At 44.7% G+C, this 15,414-nt stretch overlaps 1 protein-coding gene across 2 annotated transcripts in view; it reads right to left on the bottom strand.

The window, feature by feature from the left end:
* The window catches only part of DNAH10 (dynein axonemal heavy chain 10), a 148,279-nt gene that overhangs the window by 53,302 nt on the left and 79,563 nt on the right, over window positions 1-15,414 (bottom strand). For both annotated transcript variants that reach the window (XM_065889273.1, XM_065889274.1), the window contains 8 exons: window positions 15,147-15,293; window positions 14,373-14,564; window positions 10,643-10,761; window positions 8,901-9,059; window positions 5,666-5,801; window positions 3,191-3,313; window positions 1,395-1,529; window positions 864-1,080 (listed from right to left, as the gene is read on the bottom strand). In XM_065889273.1, coding sequence (XP_065745345.1) covers window positions 864-1,080; window positions 1,395-1,529; window positions 3,191-3,313; window positions 5,666-5,801; window positions 8,901-9,059; window positions 10,643-10,761; window positions 14,373-14,564; window positions 15,147-15,293 — 1,228 coding nt within the window. The remainder of the gene's footprint in view (window positions 1-863; window positions 1,081-1,394; window positions 1,530-3,190; window positions 3,314-5,665; window positions 5,802-8,900; window positions 9,060-10,642; window positions 10,762-14,372; window positions 14,565-15,146; window positions 15,294-15,414) is intronic.

Here is a 15,414-nt window from a genome sequence, read left to right as displayed (position 1 = left end):
AGAGAAGTGGAGTTCCCTGTGCTACACAGCAGGTTCTCATTAGGACCTATTTTATATATTTTAGTGTATATATGTCAGTCCCAATCTCCCAATTCATCCCATCCCCCGCTTTCCTCCCTTGGTGTCTGAACAAAGACCAAAGACTTTTAAAACATCTTTTATTTGCTCAATGACTCTCCACTAGAAAGACCTACGATCATTTTACTTTGCGCTTTAAAAAGAACAGCCCAGGTAATGATTACAGAATACAACTTGGGTCTCCCTGCCAAGCCATATTCAAATGTCATTAAGAGACAGACAAAGAAGGACCCTGGTGTCAGCTATAGTTCTTGGAGAATGCCACATTTTCATCACATATGGTTCTTTGAGGATGCACATTTTTCATGCAAACAGTTAAACCTTACTATAATGATTTCCTATGAATGGTCTGCAAACCCACACGTGATTGTCTCCTGTGCAAATACTCAGGAATAGAGCAGATGAATTAAGCGGTGGAATTTTAGAGAGAAAAAAAAAAGAGAGAGAGAGAAGCCCAAAGGAGAAGAACTTCAAAGGCAAGCACAATGTGAAAATTTTAAAGAGCTTAAACAGAGTGAAGGAAGCAAGTGCCTAAGCTAGGGGGGAAAAGGGTAGACTCAGAAACAAAGGCCATCCCAGGGAGCTGGGCTCTGCTATAGCAGTTCACGCATTTGAACGTCTCCTGACGGTACCACCGGGTGCTCTGACCGTTGCACATTTCTCTACAGGAGCAAACAACCTGGAAAACCCATACAGGCATACATATGGAAAAGCAAGGTCACGTCCTCTTAAAAACCTAACCAAAAACATTCTGAGCAGGAAAACAAGCTACCTTTGGTTCCTACCTGGCAGCTCCCCAGGGTTGGCCCAAACCCCTTCCGTATCAGCAGTAGGCAAAGAAGCGATGCGTTTAATACATTCATCAAATTTAGCCCTTCCATCCTCGAGCAGGGCAGCGCCCAGAGAGCAGCACAGAGCCTCTATGAAGTAGCATTCCAGAACATCGCGGTCCTCGATTTCTCCCTCTAGTAACGAATCCAGCATCTTGGTTAACTGGGTTACCTGGTTCACAAGAAAACACCTGGGTCCGTCCATATATTCCACACACCCCCACCAGGGTCAGTTCTGGTCATAAATCCCGGGATCCCAGATCCCAAAGCGGCGGGAACTATATGACTCACCATATTGGTTTCAACAGATGGAGCCCAGTATCTTGTCTTGCACAGGGTCACAAAAGGAAGTATTGTGTCTTCCTTGTCAGTAGCTGGCAATGTTAGAACTTACTCATCTGGCATCTTTGCTCCCCTTGAAAGCCCACTGGGGGGGTCGATCTTTAGGGAAGAATTTCTTTTTTGCCGACAAAGATCCTTACTTACCATATTTAGGCTTGTCTGCGGAACTATGGTCTTCAGCTTCTCTCCTTGTCTTCCATCCACTATTCCTTCCGTTATCACATCAATGAGATAGGGTACATATTTCTCAAACAGAGTCTGTAAATCACCTTGCTCCACCTATAAAAGAGCAGAATTTCAAAGCATTTTCAAGGGTTCCTTTATTTAAATGCAAGTTCGTGGGAAGCTTTGCTTGTAAAAAGAGGGGGCGAGAGGGAACTTCCCTGGTGGTCCAGTGGCTACGAGTCCATGCTCCCAATGCAAGGGGCCAGGGTTCGATCCCTGGTCAGGGAACTAGATCCCACATGCCACAAATAAGAGTTCGCAGGCTGCAACTAAAGATCCTGCGTGCCACAACTAAGACCCGCCTGGCGCAGTCAAATAAATAAATAAATATTAAAAAAAAAAGAGGGGGTGAGAAATATTTTCTGATGAATGAGAAATTTGGCAGGTGAGTAAACTCTGATAACTCATATATTTGTAGAGAAATTTGTCCTTTATAATGCTCTTTCATTTCATCATGAAGCCTTTGATTTCACTGACCTGGGAGGGAGGTGCCATAAAAGGTCCCATTTGATAGAAAAAGCACAGGTTATCTTAGAGTTCAAAAGACATGGCCACAGTCGTTGAGCAAAGAGTGCAAAGCAGTGGAAGGTCCTCCTCCCTACCAAGGCATTGATGACCACCAGGGATTGCATGGGTGGTCATCCCCCATTCGACAGTGTGCCTCAAATGGTCCCATCATGTTTCCCTTGGTCTTCTTCGGGGTAATTATGTCCTAGTGGTTTCCAATTCACCATCAGCCTAGTGGTCCTTCTAGAGATGCATCCTGTGTGGTCATGGCATCCCAGGTGTGGTCAAGCCACAACGTTCACATGACTGTCACATCTATCTCTGCAGCTTTCAATGAAGCCTACCATTAAGACAATACACATTTTTGAGCAGCCATGTGATACGTCACAGGGTTTGAGGTCAACTGAAACCATCGGATCTCAATTCCATGACAAACTAGGTCCTTCACACACTGTACTCGTCCAACTGAGCAAAGCAGGAGAAGCTGGGCACCTAACAGAGACAAGTCTCCCAGCGCCTGGGCTTGGCTGGATAAGGGGCTGCCAACTACAATGCATAAGCCAAATTTGGCCTGCCACCTGTTTTTGTAAATAAAGTTTTATTGGTACATTGCTATGCCCATTCATGTACTGTGGCTGCTTTCCTACCACAATGGTGGGGTTTTGTAGTTGCAAAGAAACCATATGGCCCGCAAAGCCTAAACTATCTACTCTCTACTCTTTCACAGAAAAAATTTGTCGCCCCCTGGTCTAGACTATCAAAATCACTACCTATCCCACCTGCTGTGAATTATCTGGAAATCTAATAAGGGTGTCTTCCATGTTTTTTATTTTTATTTTTTTTGCGGTACGCGGGCCTCTCACTGCTGTGGCCTCTCCCGTTGCGGAGCACAGGCTCCGGACGCGCAGGCCCAGCGGCCATGGCTCACGGGCCCAGCCACTCCGCGGCATGTGGGATCTTCCCGGACCGGGGCATGAACCCGTGTCCCCTGCATCGGCAGGCGGACTCCCAACCACTGCGCCACCAGGGAAGCCCCGGGTGTCTTCCATGTTTTTATCCAACTTATTGATAACATTAAGTGCTCAAGATCCTGGGCAGGTCAAGGTCAAGGTCATGGCCTTCAACAACAAACATCCCTCTGAGTTATTTTTATCCAACTAGCCACCAATACTAGTAACTGGTAAGTTCATTTTGGGAATAATTTTCACCTTGTTTTGTATTCGATTAACCCATTTCTTCCAGTACGGTTGATATTTCAAGTTTTTAGGATCCACATAAACCATTCCACATCGAGACACAGTCGCAGGGGAGGCATACTGTAAATCTCCAACCTGGAGAAATAAACAAAATCAGTGTTTTCTACAGCTACAGACAACTGGAATACATGTTTTAAAGCCGTTGCTTGTACAAAGTTTTTACAAATGCATAAAACCCAAGTCATACCCCAATTAACACAGCTTTTATGAGGTTTCTAATTGAACACTTAGGTTTATCATGGGAAGATTATGCATCTCTGATGTAGCACTTTTTAAGTTTCTTTTACCATAAAATTAATATGAAAATTAACATGCTGTAGAATATCTGGCCAAAATTAAAAAGTATAAAGAAGAAAATAAGTTAACCAAAATCCCACCATCAAGAAACAAACACTGTTTTGGGGTGTTTTCCTTTCAGTCTTTTTTCTTTATTTTTTATAACATAATTGAGATCAGGGAATATGAAACTTAATAAGTATGCATCTAACAGCAATATGAACACACCAGTCTCTCTTTATCTGAAAAAAAGACACAGTTCAGTCAGTCATTAAATAATGATATGCATAAATACTCATACATCGACAAATTTTGCAGGCCAAGTTAGGAATGGTGTTAGCACTAAGCTAGAGTGAAAGCAAGTCTCAGGACCACAGCTCTGAAACAGGTTCAGAGGATATGATAGAAAGTTTGAAAAATGTAAGATAAGATAAAGGCAAATAGTGAGAGAGAGAGAGAAAAAAAAAAAAGGCAACTATAAACTCCAGCCAAAAGAAATGGCTCTAAAAGAAAGTAAATGTATCACAGTTCCTGGATTTCTTGCTTCGCTAGCAAGTATATCACAGTATACTAGTTGGCTCTACAGTAAATATTTCCTAATTCATAATGATGTAAAGATGTTTACTGGTTTAACTGACTTAGCAGTATAGTATTCTATGGAGGGGAGGTGGGCTGATGGTATAAAAGATGAACCCTCACTTTCATAGCAGTCAGTCAACAGATAATGTGTAACCTTGATAAAGGAAGAAACAGCATGCAAAGTGGGTTCCTTTAGACACTAGAGTAACCATCAGAAGAGACAACTCAAGTGTGAAATGTAGTTACCTCTGGGATACCGTAAGGAGGGATGAGGGCAGCAGGTAGAAGAACAGAGTTGTACTCATCATAAATTCTTCTGCATTGTTTGGGTTTTCTTCAATCATCTATATTTATAGCTATTTTAATAAACATTTTAGTCTACAAATAACAAATGCGGGAGACGGTGTGGAGAAAAGGGAACCCTCCTACACCGCTGGTGGGAATGTAAGTTGGTGCAGCCACTGTGAAGAACAGTATGGAGGTTCCTTAAAAAAACTAAAAATAGAGCTACTATATGATCCAGCAATCCCACTCCTGGGCATAAATCTGGACAAAACTATAATTCAAAAAGATACATGTACCACAGTGTTCACTGCAGCACTATTTACAATGGCCAAGACATGGAAACAACCTAAATTTCCATCGATAGATGAGTGGATAAAGATGTGGTACATATATACAATGGAATACTACTCAGCCATGAAAAAGAATGAAATAATGCCATTTGCAGCAACATGGATGGACCTAGAGATTATCATACTAGGTGAGGTAGGTCAGAAGGAGAAAGACAAATATCATATGATATCACTTATATGTGGAATCTAAAATATGACACAAGTGAACTTATTTACAAAACAGAAACACACTCACAGACATAGAGAACAGAATTGTGGTTGCCAAGGCGGAGGGGGATGGGGGAGGGATGGATTGGGAGTTTGGGATTAGCAGATGCAAACTATTATACATAGGATGGATAAACAACAAGGTCCCACTATATAGCACAGGGAACTATATTCAGTATCCTGTGATAAACCATAATGGAAAAGAATATGAAAAAGAATGTACATAAATGTATAACTAAATCACTCTGCTGAACAGAAGAAATCAACACAACATTGTAAATCAACTATACTTCAACAAAATAAATTTTTTAAAAAATAAACATTTTAGGGACTTCCCTGGTGGTACAGTGGTTAAGAATCTGCCTGCCAATGCAGGGGACACAGATTTGATCCCTGGTCCAGGAAAATCCCACATGCAGCGGAGCAACTAAGCCCGTGCCCCACAACTACTGAGCCTGCGTGCCACAACTACTGAAGCCTGCACGCCTAGAGCCCATGCTCTGCAACAAGAGAAGCCACCACAATGAGAAGCCTGCACACCACAACGAAGAGTAGCCCCCACTCGCCACAACTAGAGAAAGCCCACGTGTGTCGATGAAGACCCGAAGCAGCCAAAAATAAATTTAAAAAGTTAAAAATGTAAATAAAAAATTGAAAGTTAAAAAAATAAACATTTTAAATTTTAATTAAAAGAAAGACATATTTGAAATTATTTTTCATCACTACTTGCCTCGAAGAGCAGGGCACAGTGTGCTTGAAGCCGAATACGCTCACCATTGGCCAACGTCAGCAGCTTGTTGTCGTCCATCACAGAATTCATGTTCTCCACCCACAGAGCGTCCACATCACCATCAAATAAAATATACCTGCAGCAACCAGAGAAAAGTGAGCCATGTAAGGCTTCCAACTATGGAACTTGGTGCGACCTCCCTGTTCATGCTGAACGTCTTTTCCCAGGGTTTCCTTTTCATTTTTTTTTCTTGCAGTACGTGGGCCTCTCACTGTTGTGGCCTCTCCCATTGCGGAGCACAGGCTCCGGGCGCGCAGGCTCAGCGGCCATGGCTCACGGGCCCAGCCGCTCCGCGGCATGTGGGATCTTCACGGACCGGAGCACGAACCCGCGTCCCCTGCATCGGCAGGCGGACTCTCAACCACTGTGCCACCAGGGAAGCCCCTTTTTTTCTCTTTTAAAGATATTTTTTTTTTTTGGTGTGGACCATTTTTAAAGTCTTTATTGAATTTGTTACAATATTGCTTCTGTCTTATGTTTTGGTTTTTCGGCCACGAGGCATGTGGGATCTTAGCTCCCCGACCAGGGATCGAACATGCACCCCCTGCATTGGAAGGCGAAGTCTTAACCACTGGACCGCCAGGGAAGTCCCACAGGGTTTTCTAACCAGGATCTGAGATAGAGCACCCTACTTGGTGCTCATATATATATATATATATATATATATATAAACTATTCGAGTTAGTCACCAACATTTAAGAATCAGGAAACCTGACCCGACAATCTGGATTCCCTGCTTCCCTGGCAAACAGGAAGGTCTGACAGTACAGACTTGCATTCCCACATGGGAACGATGTGCTGCTGCTGGTAGCAGCTGCCCATGAAGACACAGTGTCCCAGTCCACCTCATTCTTGTCTTAAATCTGAGCATCAGCTGCTACTTACCGCTGGTTTGGACACCTAGTCCTCTTATGGTCAAGTTAAAAGGATTTCATATACCCATGTGTATGGGATTGAATGGTGGCCCCCATAAGATAGGTCTATCCAGAAGCTGTGAGTGTGACCTTATTTGGAAAAAAGGTCTTTGCAGATATAATTAAGGTAAGGATCTTGAGATGAGATCATCCTGGATTATCCAACAAGTATCCTTACATCGGGGGAAGCCACATGAAGACGGAGGCCGAGATTGGAGGGATGCGGCCATAAGCCAAGCAATGCCTGGGGTCACTAAAGCTGTCAAAGGCAAGGGAGGACCTTGCTCTAGAATCTTCAGAGGCAGTGCTGCCCCGTCTTTGTTTCAGACTTCTGGCCTCCAGAAATGATGAAGAATAAATTTCTGGGTGGTATTTTTTTAGCCACCCAGTTAATGGTAATTTGTTATAGAGGCCCTGCAGAAGCTAATACACCATGTAACTTGGCCCATTTCACTCCCTGATGCTACCTGCTGGGCCCCTAGGAGCATCTGCATTTGCAAAGCCCTGGTTTACGCACCATCCTTCCTGGCAGGAGATCTACTTTGGCTTCAGGGCCTCCGGTGTTCAAGCTACATGACCCTTCAGTTCTGTGGCTATAATGGGTCACATCACAGTAAAGCCCAGCTCCAGTGGAGACTGTGTTGGACAGGGGGATTCTACTGTGTTGGAAAGCTGATTTCATATCGCTTCCATTTAATTCACTGATATGAGTAGTTGGATTTTTCCAGCATTAACCTTTTGGTTTATTTTCTTCCAGTATTTTTTTTTAACTTTTTTATCTTAAATAATTTCAAACTTACAGAGCTGCAAGAATGGACTAGTGCAAAGAAGTGCCATACGCCCTTCAACCAGGTTCTCCAGTTGTTAATTTTGCCCCGTGGATGCTCTTTTGCTCTCTCTCTGTTTTCCTGAATCATTTGAAAATAAGTTGCGGACATGACGCCCTGTATTCCTAAATGCTTAAGCACGTGTTTCCTAAGAACAAGCACCTCCTCTAATATAACCACAGTACAGTTATCAAAACCAGGACATTTAGCATCGATAGACTACTGTTAGCTAATATACAATCCATGTTCAAATTTCACCAACTGTCCCAAAAGAAAGTCTCCATTTTATAGCATCGTAGGAAGACTAGATTCAGGCTACAATCAGTAGATGCTAAAACTGTCAGGTGAAGGTTTGATGAGGAATATAGGGTACTTACAGTGTCTTAGGGTATCTCCCCACACCTTGCATATCAATTGCAGAAGGAAAAATGGCAGATACCACCCTAACCTGATGATCGAAGTTAAAATCACCAATAAGGGGGCAAACCAGTATCACGTGCTTCCGATGAGACGCTGAGAAGGGCACCATGTCCCTTCTGAGAGATTCCTGCAAGGACACGTAGCCTGCATCCAGTTACCAGGAAGCAACAGACAAACCCAAACAGGGCATTCTGTGCAGCAGCTGGCCTAGAATCTTTCAGAACATCAAGGCCATGAAAGATAAAGAAAACCTAAGGAACTGCTTGAAATTAGAAGACGTCAAAGCGATAGGACAACCGAGCACAGTGTGAAATCCTGGACTGATCCAGAATCAGGGGAGGATTGCTAAAAAGAGGCTGTTCCAAAAGTCATCAGTTGAGACGTTAGACTCGTTATTTAAGGGATTTTTAATTAATGGGGTTGGACTAGCATATACAATCAGGATCATCCTGGGTTTACTTGACAGGTGTCACGGGAACAACTAACACCGGAGAAGGCTTTTTACCGGATGTTCCAATAGAGCATTTCCCCCCCCCCGGCCTCACTAGACCCTCACCGCGGTGGCAGTGATTGGAGCAGGGCAGGCAGCCTCAACCACGCCTGCAGGTGAGAAAGTGCAGCTCTGAAGGGTGTTCCAGCACTTTCCACGATGCTTTGTTGCCCTTCCTTGACGTACCTTGCCGTAGAGGCAGCCTGGTGTGGTGCCCGTTTGAGGGCTTGGACTCTGATGTCCCAAGTTCAAATCCCTGGCCTTGGGGCAAGCTCTTTCCTCCCCTTCCCTGGATCTCAGCTTCCTCCATGGTAAGCTGGGATCCATCGTAGTCAAGGAGCTTGATTTAGACAACACATAATCAGCACTGGGTGGTACCTGGCCCTACGTGAGCAGAGCCCCCTGAGTCTGTTCGCTTCCAAGCATGAAACTACAATACTATATACATCATTTGTTTCTTTGTAAGCTTCGGCTAACTCACTATGAACCCACCCAGGCTCTCCCCTCCCTACAAAGATACTCACTTTCGCTCCTTCTTATCCGTCGGCTTGTTGATCTCCCTGAAGATGTTGGACAGCACCCCATCTGTCCAGTCTCGGGTGGTGGGGTCCAGGATGCCGTAGAGCTCTATGACACTCATAGCCTTGGGGTTCAGGACATACAGCTTTGTCACCAGCCCAAGCCTAAATCGAAGGAGAGGCTTCAGCCGTGGCTCGGGCAGACTGAACGCATTAGGAGAACAATCTAGGTCACCCACGTTGGGGATCAGATCCCCTGTGTTTTCGATCCAATCCAAAATTTAAAACGCAAACCATCCAAACTCTGCACTGGGCTTCCCACTCTCTGTTAATGACTTATACTAAACACAAGGGAACCACCTTTCACCAGGAACGTGGCCCCAACACAAGTGAAGTCTGAACCGATAACACGGCTTTGACTTCTGAGGGCAACAGATGCTAACCTTCATGCATATTTCATATTTGTGTATTTACATATTCATGCATATGGCACATTCATGTAAATATTTCACAACTAGTGTATAGGAGATTACAGTCACCAGGATAACGTAAAACCTTTGAACTCCCGATGTTCAATCTCTCATAGTTACAGAACGACATCTGCTCTGCGTTGCTGGCTCTACAAATCATGCAGACAGGGTATTTCCCAGTATAATGCCTGTAAATTCCCGCAGTGCCGTGGGATTAATTCATCTATAGAAAACTAAAGTTCACACAAAACACAGTTTATAATTAACAAAATAAATAAATAAAAATAATCGTGGCATACCTATACTCACATCTGTACGTGACAGTTCTATAAATTATCTAACAATGAATTAATTAAAGAATGAAATACAGGAGAGCTATGGAATAACCCTCTTAAAATCAGTAAGCCATCGTCCACTGATTTCCTCGTGAGAAACATAAGAAGAAGGAAGAAGGAATGACAGTCACTCAATTGGATTTTATAGCCTACTAGAACTGGTGAAGTCACAAAGATTATAAGGCTTGATTTAGATTTTTGCTGGAACGTCAGCACGCACTGAAATCTTTCCGGAATGCAGCTATTGCTTAGGAGAAAGGTGAGAAGTCAGAAAACCCATATTCAGTATGAGGGCATCGATTCACCACAGGTCTTTGTGATATTCTATACTAGGAGTGTGAAATCAACTTTTTCCTTCGAGTAGTATAGCTCTTGCAGGGCTGGTGATGATAAGGCATTTGGGGAGGGGACACTCTTTTTGGCCACTCTGATACCATAACAGTGTCGCCTAACGGCGGGGGGTCCTGACCAACTTTACAGGAGCAATCTGAACGCCAAGAAAATACGGCCTAAGTTAATTTTCAAAACATCCTTATAAGATAGTTTTTGAAACACTCATTTCACAAATAAACCTATTCACAGTCTGATGCACAAAAGGCTAACTGCTTTGCCTTCTAAAATATATCAACTAAATCAGCAATAAAACAAGTTAAGATGCTCTGGGTTTGGGACTTGCCTGGCCGTCCAGTGGTTAGGACTCCGAACTCCCACTGCAGGCGGTACAGGTTCCATCCCTGGTCAGGGAACTAAGTTCCCGCAAGCCACGTGGCGCAGCCAAAGTTAAAAAAAAAAAAAAGACGCTCTGGGTTTAAAGGGGGGTGTCTGGGACAAACGTTAACCTCCCAGGCAATCAGAGAGCAAAGTGGGACTAGGTAATACCGCCACCGACCTCACCGTGAAACCACCGTGGCAACAAAGCCCTCCCCGAGGATGCCATACTCACTTGGTCTGGGCCTGACACAGGGCATTTATGACCACGGACTTGCCCCCTCCCGTGGGCCCCACCACCATTGTCGTGTGGCGGGTCATCATGGTCTCGAACATCTGAACCACCTTATCCACCTGTGGGACAAGCAGTGGCAGCTGGGTTAAAACACAGCTTTTTGTTAAAAACAGCTTTATTGAGCTAGGATTTGCACACCGTACAACTCACGCATTTAAAGTGTTTCAACAATTCAGTGGTTTTCAGTATGTTTACAAGGTTGTGAAACCATTACCACGTTCAATTTTAGAACATTTTCATCACCCCCCACAGAAAACCTCTGTGCTCATTTGCCATGTCTCCCAAGCCCGTTGCCCCCAGCCCCTGGCACCCACTAATCTACTGTCTGTCTCTATGGATTTGCCCGTTCTTGACAAAAGAATGGAATGATATAAATGGAATTGTGCAGTCTGTAGTCTGGGGTGTCTGGCTTCTTTCACTCAGCATCACGTTTTTAAGGTTCACCCCTCAGTGTAGCCTGTGTCAGTACTTCCTTCCTTTTTATGGCCAAATAATATTCCATTGTATGGATGGACCACATTTTGTCTATCTCTTCATCCGTTGATGATATTTGCATTATTTCCACTTGTTGGCACTTATGAATAATGCTGCTATGAACATTCGTGGACAAGTTTTCATGTGGATAAATACGCTCTCATTTCTCTTGGGTTTATACCTAGGAATAAAATTGCTGCTCGTCATATAGTAACTCTATGTTTCACTTCTTGAGGAACCACCAGACTCTTTCCCAAAGTGGCTACACTACACCATTCTACATTCCCACGAAAAACACATCTTTTTAAACAACCACCTCTAGAGGAAACCACCAGGGCCAGGAAAGGTGCACAGAGATCTCTCATCTGTGGTCAGTACCCGCTGCCCCGGCCTGAGGCCTCTGGGTAGCCTGATGCCTCAAGGCGGCCCGTCCAGAGGCAGCCACCCCAAACCTGCAGCTTTGGGCATTTACGCCCTGAGCAGAACACTCTGGCCACAATGTATGGCTTACAGACAACATATACAATCTCACAGGCTTCAGATGATCAAAATTTTACTTGTAATATCTAATTTAAAATTTTTTCAAGTGTGACTCTGGGGGGGAAAAAAGGTGGGGTGGGGAGAGAAGATTAGATGGTTGGGCCCCAAAACAAAATACTTAATTTATCTGATCACATTATGCCAAAAACATTTTTGGAAGGTGAGATATCCATACAGTGGAATATTACTCAGCCTCCAAAAGGAAGGAGGGCTTCCCTGGTGGCGCAGTGGTTGAGAGTCCGCCTGCCGATGCAGGAGACACGGGTTCATGCCCCAGTCCGGGAAGATCCCACGTGCCGTGGAACGGCTGGGCCCCTGAGCCATGGCCGCTGAGCCTGCACGTCCGGAGCCTGTGCTCCACAAACGGGAGAGGCCACAACAGTGAGAGGCCCGCGTACCGCAAGAAAAAAAAGGAAGGGAATCCTGACACATGCTACAACATGGATGAACCTTGAGGACGCTACGCTGAGTGAAATCAGCCGGACACAAAAGGCCACACACTGTACACACACTGTCCACAGACTGTCCACACGCTGTACACACGCTGTACACACACTGTACACACTGTACACACTGTACACACGCTGTACACACACTGTACACACTGTACACACTGTACCCACGCTGTACACACACTGTACACACGCTGTCCACACGCTGTCCACACACTGTATGCACGCTGTACGCATGCTGTCCACACTGTACACACGCTGTACACACGCTGTACACACTGTACACACTGTACACACACTGTGCACAAACTGTACACACACTGTACACACGCTGTACACATGCTGTACACACGCTGTACACACGCTGTACACACTGTACACACTGTACACACACTGTGCACAAACTGTACACACACTGTACACACTGTGCACACACTGTACACACTGTACACACGCTGTGCACACACTGTACACACACTGTACACACTGCACACGCTGTACACACTGTGCACACACTGTACACACGCTGTACACACGCTGTACACACTGTACACACACTGTACACACACTGTACACACACTGTACACACTGTGCACACGCTGTACACACACTGTACACACTGTGCACACACTGTACACATGCTGTACACACGCTGTACACACACTGTACACACTGTACACACGCTGTACACACACTGTACACACTGTACACACACTGTACACACGCTGTACACACGCTGTACACACTGCACACACTGTACACACGCTGTACACACTACACACGCTGTACACACACTGTACACACTGTGCACACACTGTACACACGCTGTACACACACTGTACACACTGTACACACTGTACACACGCTGTACACACACTGTACACACTGTACACACGCTGTACACACACTGTACACACTGTACACACGCTGTACACACGCTGTACACACACTGTACACACTGTACACACGCTGTACACACACTGTACACACTGTACACACGCTGTACACACGCTGTACACACGCTGTACACACTGTACACACACTGTACACACTGTGCACACGCTGTACACACGCTGTACACACACTGTACACACTGTACACACACTGTACACACGCTGTACACACTCTGTACACACGCTGTACACACGCTGTACACACACTGTACACACGCTGTGCACACGCTGTACACACTGTACACACTGTACACACACTGTACACACTGTACACACACTGTACACACGCTGTACACACTGTACACACTGTACACACGCTCTACACACACTGTACACGCTGTACACACGCTGTACACACGCTGTACACACTGTACACACACTGTACACACGCTGTACACACGCTGTACACACTGTACACACACTGTACACACGCTGTACACACCCTGTACACACGCTGTACACACACTGTACACACGCTGTGCACATGCTGTACACACGCTGTACACACTGCACACGCTGTACACACACTGTACACACTGTACACACACTGTACACACTGTACACACACTGTACACACGCTGTACACACACTGTGCACACACTGTGCACACTGTACACACTGTACACACACTGTACACACTGTACACACGCTGTACACACGCTGTACACACACTGTACACACGCTGTACACACTGTGCACACACTGTACACACTGTACACATGCTGTACACACACTGTACACACACTGTACACACTGTACACACACTGTACCCACACTGTACACACTGTACACACACTGTACACACTGTACACACGCTGTACACACGCTGTACACACACTGTACACACACTGTACACACTGTACACACGATTCCACTCATACGGGGTCCCCAGAGGAGTCAAATGCCTAGAGACAGAAAGTAGAATAGAGGTTACCAGGGGCTGAGGGAGGAGGAGGGGGAATTAGTATTTAATGGGGACAGAGCTTCAGTTTTGTACGATGCAAAACTCTTTCACAACAACATGAGTATATTTAACATTACTAAACTGTACTAAGAATGGATAAAATGGTAAATCTTATATTATGTGTACTTTACCACAATAAAAAAAAAAAGAAAAAGAAAATGGGGGTGGGGAATGGTTAAGATGGTAAACGTTATGTGTATATCACCACAATTATTTTTAAATGAAAAAAAAAAAATGGAAAGGACCCAGAAAAAGCCAGGGAACTCTCACCCCCAGCACCACTCTACCTGAACAGGTAAGACAACGTAGCCATTTTCCTGGAGCACCTGCTCCACAGCATCATTGAAATCGGGGTAGCGAACCCGCGGGCAGTCTAGTCCAGGAAACAGATCGGAAATCAAACCAAGGAAGAGAGGGACGTCTTCAAACACAAACTTGGGCAGATTCATGTCTCGAAGGGCCCTCATAAGCACCACATCCTGGATGGAACGAAACACAGACGTCTTCAAAGATGTTTCTGAAAGCCCCCAGGGCTAGTCTAGAAATCGTCTTATGAAGTAGACAATGAAATTTTATATGAAATATAAAACATAAAGCATTCCAAGTACAGTTTCTGGAGAGACACGCGAGTCTATTGCCCACAGAGTGGCATTGATCAGACTCTGTTCTGGAGTAAGTCCCGTGTGAAAGAAACGTGAACGCCCCTCTGGCTTTTATTGCAAAGAGGAAATAACTCATGTTCGTGCTTTCTAGAGAATTTTGTTCATCCCCACCCCTCCAGCCCATCATCCTGCAATTGTAGACTGATTATTATCATTGAAGTATCACAGACATTGGCACCATGAAGACATTGAACTGGACCTTATGGTAATATGCCAGATTCAAAGAGAACAATGTAATGAAGAAGAGACCAAATGAAGGCCAGACGAGTAAATGAAGTGACAGCTAAGAATAAAACTTTCTCTTGATACCTGTGCTCCCCGTCACCTCCATCCCAGCATTTAGTCAATACACGTGAACCAAATTAAAAAACCAGAGAACTTAGAGCAGGTGGCCCCTACCTCTCTAAGCTCAGAAGAACCTCTCTTCAGCTCACCAGCCATCACCAACACTGATTTAACGGCTCTGAGTCCAAAATCATAATGATGTTGCTTGGAGAGCTGCTCCCGGGCCAGCTTATACAGAACGGTCATCTTTTTGGCCAGGGTCTTTTGTGATAAAAGACAACGAAAAATAAATGAAGAAAATGCCCTGAAAACACCAGAACATCATGACACAAAGAAAACTGACATAAAGATGTTCCGGTGAAGCTGCTCTACAAACCAGCAA

The sequence above is a fragment of the Phocoena phocoena genome, chromosome 13 (assembly GCF_963924675.1).
Source record: "Phocoena phocoena chromosome 13, mPhoPho1.1, whole genome shotgun sequence".
NCBI lineage: Eukaryota > Metazoa > Chordata > Mammalia > Artiodactyla > Phocoenidae > Phocoena > Phocoena phocoena.
This window is presented reverse-complemented; position numbering and strand designations above follow the sequence as displayed.